The 7,983-nt window shown below is 37.8% G+C and overlaps 1 protein-coding gene across 1 annotated transcript; it reads left to right on the forward strand.

Moving 5' to 3' along the window:
• Nucleotides 1–792: 792 nt before the first annotated feature.
• Nucleotides 793–7,265, forward strand: LOC135470881 (organic cation transporter protein-like). The gene is made up of 10 exons (XM_064749931.1): nucleotides 793–935; nucleotides 2,572–2,815; nucleotides 3,389–3,492; nucleotides 3,729–3,883; nucleotides 4,650–4,818; nucleotides 4,965–5,180; nucleotides 5,891–6,117; nucleotides 6,287–6,468; nucleotides 6,723–6,874; nucleotides 7,160–7,265. Exons 1-10 carry the CDS (start codon nucleotides 793–795, stop codon nucleotides 7,263–7,265), a joined length of 1,698 nt encoding a protein of 565 aa, XP_064606001.1.
• The last annotated feature ends 718 nt before the right edge of the window (nucleotides 7,266–7,983 follow it).

Consider the following 7,983-nt stretch of genomic DNA (forward strand, 5'->3'; position numbering starts at 1 on the left):
GAGTGCATGAAGTTTCAGACAAACACGACACCTAATACATAAATGATTTGATGTTTATTTATTTTTTTATTTTTATTTTAGCAGTTTAACATGTATTCTAACAGTACAAACATTCTTACCTTTGTTCTTGTTGCACAAATGACTTTAAACTGCAGTCTACCTATGGTCCCAGTGGGAAATTATGTAATTATGTAGCCTGCTGTCGTTACGTCAACGGTGATAGCTTCCAAAACAACTGGGGGTGGGGGGGGGGATGACCTCGAATGGCGGAGCTTAACTGGTCCCGGGATCCCAGTAAGTTCATAGATGACGTCCTTCCGGAAAATTTCCTACCATGAATGGAAAATCTGCATAAATAAGAAAGGCTACTAAATGATATAAAATATGCTTAAAGAAAGATTTTTTTTTCTTGTGTCAGCTTTCTTCAGTTCTCTTAAAACACTAATTTTTTCGATTTTGTGTTCCTTTTCATGTACCCTTTAACTGCATGCATGTACATGCATGCACATATCTACAATAAAACAGTATTGTTTTATGATTCACAAGAGATAGTGCATGTCATTTGTGTCGGTCAAATGCATGTCATGACATGAGGATGGACGCATTTAGAAAACTTGGTAAAGCTGTCTATATCTTAGATTGACCCCATCTGTTGGTAGATGGAATTCTCTCAGTGCAGGGGAAAGATTGCAAATTTAATCCACGGTGAACAACGCAGGGCCGTCAGTTTAATCAAGTTGCTGTTGAGCCTTTTGCCATTCTTAACGTGGCAAATTAGCTGGCTGGTCATTGATGGATTTTGATGAAGTGTTCGAGTTGCTGGGAGAGTTTGGGCCTTACCAGAAAAGAATATACTTTTTCCTCTGTGTGCAAGTGATTGCTTGTGCATGCCAAACATTTTCAGTGATATTTACCGGTGCTATTCCTCACTTTAGGTAAGAGTCTTTGACAATCCCAACTAAAACAAAATCCACATTGCGTCGGTCAAGTTCAGAGTTATTTTTAAGTCTACCATTTAAAGTCACATGTTAAAGCGGCTCTTTGCAATTTTTTATGTAAGGTTTACATTATTTCGCTACCGACCGTTTTCAGAATATATGTAGGCTTTTTACACCACACAACGGATTTAAAGATATCAGCATTTAACTCTACATGTAAATGTGGCATTGCATCCATATAGTGCTTTATGGATCTTCCATTACTAAATGACATCTTTTTGTTTCACATCAAAATTACTGATAATATAAAGCTCTCTTATTGTGTCAATTTAGCTGCAGTTCCTTTCACCATATTACGCAGTTTGTATTGTTTCATAATAGCCTTTTAGAGGCTGGAAGTGAAGGTCATTGATAGCAATGTTACCGATTCTTGACACACCGAGTACGCTAAATCTTTTCATTTTATTCTGTGACAGAAAAATATGTCCATTGTATTTTCTTTCATTTTAATTATAGTAAAAACTATTCCCTTTACCACAATAGCAATTACAATTAAAAGGTAAAACAGAGAGAGCTGTTCACGTCAGCAACGTTGTTGGGTGAAATTCGCGAATCAAAAGTCCCTATAACAGTGACACGATACGAACTACCCGCACATGTACATGTATGTGATACATTCAAACAGACCATAATTATATAGATATATATGAACAGCCACAAACTGTCGCACTTCTGATGTATACGTGCACGTCCACAGCTAAAATCCAATTTCGCTATATTATTGGAGTAATAAGTATTATGATCAGCGCGTACCAAACTTCAGAAATGAAAACCTTAAAGTTAGATATATTATCCTATGTTAGTTGCACCCACTGGGCAGATGTTCATCTTTAATTAAAATTCAACTATAAAGCATTCCCATGTAACAAACTAACAGAATATGAATAAATGATTAGTATTTTAACATTAACTGGATTTAAAAGCATTTTTGAGATCTTTGTCTAAAACGAAGTTACCAATTGCACGGGGTGTTTTTTATATCGATCTTCCCCACTAATGTTGCAATAGCATTTGATGCAATAGTGACTAGCCTTCGTCCACAATTATTGTATCTGTTGCCCAGTACTCGTTTTAATGGCCTCTTTTTGGCGTCTGTCTTATCAGTAAAACTTGTACCAGAGTACATGGTAATTGTTCCTGTAGTTAATCACCCAGTCGAAAATGGATTCTTACTTAAATTATTTTCTTAGAAGTTGCAGAAAGGTGAATTTTGAAGGGTGCATTTTCCTCTAAATGACAGTATTTTTCAGTTAATAATTCATTTGCTCCTATATTGAAACATTATCTCGAAATAAGTCCTACTTGAAACTTTAAGTAAAAGCAAGTTTGTTTAGTTTACTTCCTTTTGAAATGGAATCTTTTAATGAAGTTATTATTTCTTCACTATATTTCAACACACGTTCCAGCACTGCCTATACAGGATATAACAATGAGGTATAGTTTCAAGAACGCTTACCTAAAAAGCCGAGTTTTGTTTGGTAGAATTTATAACAATACTTCAGGACTTGTATACTACTAAGACCATTCTTATCAATCACTTATACATCAGTTTCCGTTGTCCTGGTTTTTGCAGATGCTCAATCCCTGGTCTTGACAATGACACTTACGAGATTCAAGATGAGAATCACCAGGAGTTGGTGGACGCTTACATCCCAGTGAAGCTGGGGAAATTAGGGGAGGAGTACCAATCCTGTTCTCTCTACAACCATTACAATACTTCCGTCGGCAACTGGTCTACCGTTGGTAACCTCACACAAGATGCCTGTTACGATTGGGTCTACGACAAAAGCATATTTAGAACTACAGTCACGGAAGAGGTTAGATGCATTATTATATGTTCTACACGCAACAGGTAAATCCACCTTGCGTTAGATAGATATTTATTGGGAAATGACATCTGTGTCGAGAACAGTATGGAGATTTTGCCAGATGGTACTCTCAATTTGCAAGCCGACAAAACCACACATCCTTTATTTGATTGCTTTGTAACCATAGTGTTTATTGAGTTTGATCGACTTAGAAACTTACTGTAAAAAAAAAACAGCTGCCTGGAGACCATTGCGTTAGTCTTTAATCACGGCGCATACACAAATGACCATAAAGTGAAAAGCCGTGATTGAATCTACATTAGTTGATAAATATACCTCGCCGCATTGAAATTACCCTCAAACTTTTATAGATTGCTCTATTTTTCAATAACAGGCTCTCGACAATTGATCGAAGTTAGCAATCATTATGAATGCAGCGATACATTGCTTAATCTCGTGAATGGATGATACATGTAAAATTCAAAGAAAATATGGGAGCTGCGAGAAATCAAAAGTCATAATATTTCAGACACATTTCAGAATGAACACATTAATCAGTCATAACGATCTCTTTTTTTTTAGATGGGACTGGTCTGCAATAACATAGTTAAGAGGTCACATCTGCCTATGTTTTACATTCTTGGAAGCTTATTTGGTTCATTTGGAATTGGAACACTGTCGGACTGGTCAGTATACAACAAAAAGTTAGAGTCTGTGCCAACTTATCTTCTAAACTGTTTAGACGCCTGATAAAATTTGGCACACATTCGTTGATAAGCTCTTTTCTCGAAAAGCTATGATAAGGCGTAAAAATGCGTAATACCGGTCAGATGAACCATCTGGCCTTTTTTCAGTATATAAATTGGCAATAATTCTCAACAATTCTAACAAATGTTTTAGCTCATTGTTTTTCTACCCCAAGGTTTGGTCGGAAGACATTGCTGTATATAACAATAATCGGCCAGCTGGTGGTGGGGACTGCGTCTGCCTGGGTAACCAACTTTACAGCCTTGGCCCTATGCAGGTTTATGCTAGGGATATCTGGGGTGGGGTGTTTCCTCGCCGGTTTTTCATTGGGTATGTTATATTTGGGCTATGAAGCTAGTCTTAAAACGAAACGTTTAATAGCTTTAACGTTACTATCTGTTTATTAACTACCAGCTGATCTGTAAGCAACAGATATCGAGACAAAGGACCCAGATTTAGGGGTCAGTGGTCAGTAGGGCGGAGTCTGCATTTTATCGATAATTCTTTTATCACCATGGTCAGTTTATTTATCAGTATTGATAAATATGACAGATCGATAGATATCGACAAGCCTCTTGGCAGATGTTTTTGAAGATGTTAACATAATCATAATGTATTAATAAATACACTGAAAAAGTAATTTCATTAACCAGTTCAGTCTAAATGACAGATAATAGCGTCTGTAACCTTCAATGATGAAATTACAGCATTGTTTCCCTTGTCGCAAAAATATTTCGCTTACATGACAGTGCTCAAGCTTATCCGGCGAATGGACCGGACACTGTCCAAGTAAAACCATCCCACCTCACAAAGCATATTAACTATTCCACATAATTACTCACGAAATTTCCAATCTCGTACTTCTAGTATTAATGTTCATATGCAAAACACATATCTCGGCTTATATCTCATGCATATTGAAAGCAGGGGGATTAAACTTCGAGGAAATGATTCGTACTTACCAGTGCTACGAACATGTAAGAAATTTATTTCATATTTGGTCATCGATCTCAGTAGAACATTAGAACCATTTTCAAAGGTTTGTCCCCGCTAAATGTCACAGAAGCACTTGACAATATACGACATATTTTTTCAGGGATGGAACTGGTGGCACCCTCCAAACGGGTTTGGACTGGTATTATCATAGAAGTATTTTACACATTCGGTGAAATGCTCTTGGCTGGCGTGGCCTATTTTGTCCGAGACTGGCGTTACCTTCAGATGGCCATATCCCTCCCAGCAATTCTCTTCCTACCGTACTGGTGGTATGTTTCAATATAACCTCATACATATTCACTGTAGAATGTTTACACAAAACACAATGAAATAGTTTATGATATATTTTAGCATAAATCTCAAGCGACCATTTGCCAGTTATCGCACTGTCGTCGATGCTCTAGTTTTGTTATAGGATCATACCCGAGTCTCCGAGATGGCTGTTGACCAAAGGGCGAAGAAAACAGGCGTATGCCGTCATACAGAAGGCTGCCGTGGTTAATAAAGTCCGGTTGCCCCCTGGTTTACTGGACAGACAAGTACAAGTGAAAGAAGCCCCCAAATCAAAGATCTGGCTGCTCTTTTCACGGAAAATCCTACTTGTCAGATCTGTCGTGCTCTTCTTTAACTGGTAAGAAACCAATCTAACATTTACTACGAAATAGTGGTCCTAATGTATGGTCAGAAATATTGTACATCATGAGTGTTACTTTTAATTCCTTAATTACATTACCTATTTTGGTACCAATATTCAAAACCAAAACCCCAAGTAAACAAGTATTGAACCCATATACTAAGACATACAGCATTCGCCAATGACTTCCGAGAAATGAAGTCCTTGATACAGACATGAAAAGGAATATGTAAGTATAGTTGGAAATTGCAGTTCTTGATACCTGGACGGGAAGAAGAACAAAAAAAAAACAAGAAAAGGAAAACAAGAGAAAAAAACAACATCAAAAACAAAACAGTAAAGACCAAAGAAAAGCCCACCACGTAAGTTATTCACAACAAGGCAGAGGCGCTAAATATTGAGTACTCCGAGTTGGGGGTTTTAAACCAGATGCTAACAGGAAAAACATACCCTCTTGCTTGACGTTCGATTTCTCGTGGGCGAGCTCTTAATATACAGTATGTCTGTTGTCTTCACTGTGGGGTTCGGGTGAGACCCGACTATAATGAAATATGTCCACACTGAGATTTGTGTGGTAAAAGGAAACACCGTGGTGATACGACTGAAATCATGTTGACGATGACATCAATTTTCAAATAAGCAAAAAAAACCCAGTAATTATGGGAGTATATTCAGCAAAACCTAAATGTATTCTGTTCCTCCTTCAGGTGTGTTTGCAGTTTGGTATACTATGGTCTCACTTTGAACAGCGGCTACCTATATGGTGACCTTCACCTTAACTTTTTCCTGTCGGTTTTGACGGAGTTTATTTCTTACTGCCTCTGCATCCCACTGCTGGATCGACTGGGTCGGCGTACCCTTCACTGCTCCGCCATGTTGACCAGCGGACTGGCCTGCTGTTCCACTATACTCACTGTACTATACTTGCCCGAAGGTGGGTACATTGTTAAGTGTGAACAACCTTTATGAAACTTCAGAACACCTTGATAATTACAAAAATTAGATACATTGTATAAGATTGCTACAAATGTCACAGCAGATTGTATAACCAATGCAAATCAGATTTTTAAAGTATTGAAGTTTGTCTTTTATTTAACACTCAGATCGCCAATGGGTCACCACCATATTGGCTATGGTTGGAAAGCTTGGTGCATCCGCTGCATTTGCCGTAGTTTTTATTTATTCGTCTGAGATTTTCCCAACCATTTTGCGGAGTGGTGGCGTGGGAATTGGTTCTATGTTTGCCAGGATCGGGGCGCTCGCTGCTCCTTACATTGCTGATTTGGTGAGCGTTTAGTATCTAGCTCAGTGAATTCAACTGATTACTGCAATTACTTGTCAACATTACAAAGTAAAGAAGTTTGAAAAGTAACAGATGTGCTCCAATGTTGCAAACCCAGTAAACAACACATCGACTAAACATAGCATTTCTTCTCTTTCCGAAGTATGTAAATCATCTTTCTTTTCTCCTATAGACTGTGTGAGAAGTTGCTTATTTGAACATTGATGTCATCGTACAGTACATGTTTTTGCATTCAGGGAGTTCTGATTGGTGGAAATCTTGGGTTAGGACTTCCGCTCTTGGTGTTCGGTCTTGGGTCTGTGGCTGCTGGGGCTGCAGCCTTAACTCTACCGGAAACACTGAATCGCCCTCTACCAGAGACCATTGAAGATGCAGTAAACTTGGGAAGGTAAGGTTCCACCTGTAGATATATTGCTACTTGCCATAGAATCTGAATACATTACATTAACGTTAACAATTTCTCAATTAAATAACCCCATGCCATTAAAAAATATTTATTTTTACATTACATTACTATGCTCAAATCTCGATTCATAACTCTTTATAAGTGTAAGTACTTGCAGTTTCAGAAACATATTGGTCATTATAAAATATCTCAGATTTGAGCTATAAATGAACTAAAAATTATCATGCACGAGGCTTGTACTAAAACGTGTTTGTTTTGTCTGAATAGGAAATTTTCGTCCGAAAGGAATGGCACATATGATGTCCATTTCATGGAGCTAACTGTCCTGGACATTGGTACCAGTGTTGAGGATACGGAAGAGGACTTACATTAAAAATTACATTTTGATATACATTAAAATACGTTCAACTGTACATTACCTGTACTTCTTAATCTATGTGAAATCCCAGAAGACGATGTTGTGTACAAAGTAAAAGAGGAGAACGGGAAAAAAAAGGTTTGCCAAGCTGAAAAACACGAAGTTTCCTTTCAAGGCTAGTGTGACATATATTTAAACGCGTTACCCTTGTTACGTATTTGCGAGCTTAGTTCTGTGTTGGCCAGCATGGGACAGGATGTAGCCATCACGGATAATAGTCGTGTACATCTTGATGATATATACAGGTATATTTGATGTAATGCAACAGCAGGTTCTCGGACCGGTGTAATCTGTCTAACAGATGTTTAGACATTAGTAATGTGATTTTATACAGAAAAAGATTGGTTATTCAGTCAAGTTTAGACATTAGATTTCTCTAGAAGTAATGTAATAGAATGCGTACTAGTGTAACGGGAGAAGCGTGGCTGTGTTTATACACTAGGTGTGGCTGGTGGAAATTTCACTAGAATTCATTTGTTAGAGCGCTTAACTTTGCTGTGGAGATCCTGGTGTGATCTATGTAAATCTGGAAATCCGAGTTCAAATCCTTGTGTGATCTATGTAAACGCCCGTCATGTAATAATGAGCTTGTAGCGCTTGCTACCCATAGTTTAACTTTGGCAACATATGCTACCAATAGTGTAGTAACTATGTTGTATTACCCTATGGGTAG

Source organism: Liolophura sinensis, chromosome 7 (assembly GCF_032854445.1).
Source record: "Liolophura sinensis isolate JHLJ2023 chromosome 7, CUHK_Ljap_v2, whole genome shotgun sequence".
Taxonomy (NCBI): Eukaryota; Metazoa; Mollusca; class Polyplacophora; order Chitonida; family Chitonidae; genus Liolophura; species Liolophura sinensis.

What these genes read in the sequence shown, in the direction of transcription:
- LOC135470881 (XM_064749931.1), top strand. Translation starts at nt 793, where the DNA reads ATGGATTTTGATGAAGTGTTCGAGTTGCTGGGAGAGTTTGGGCCTTAC. An exon ending in TGTACTATACTTGCCCGAAG is followed by an intron (nt 6,118 to 6,286) that starts GTGGGTACATTG and finishes TTTAACACTCAG; the next exon opens with ATCGCCAATGGGTCACCACC. An exon ending in CTCCTTACATTGCTGATTTG is followed by an intron (nt 6,469 to 6,722) that starts GTGAGCGTTTAG and finishes TTTTGCATTCAG; the next exon opens with GGAGTTCTGATTGGTGGAAA.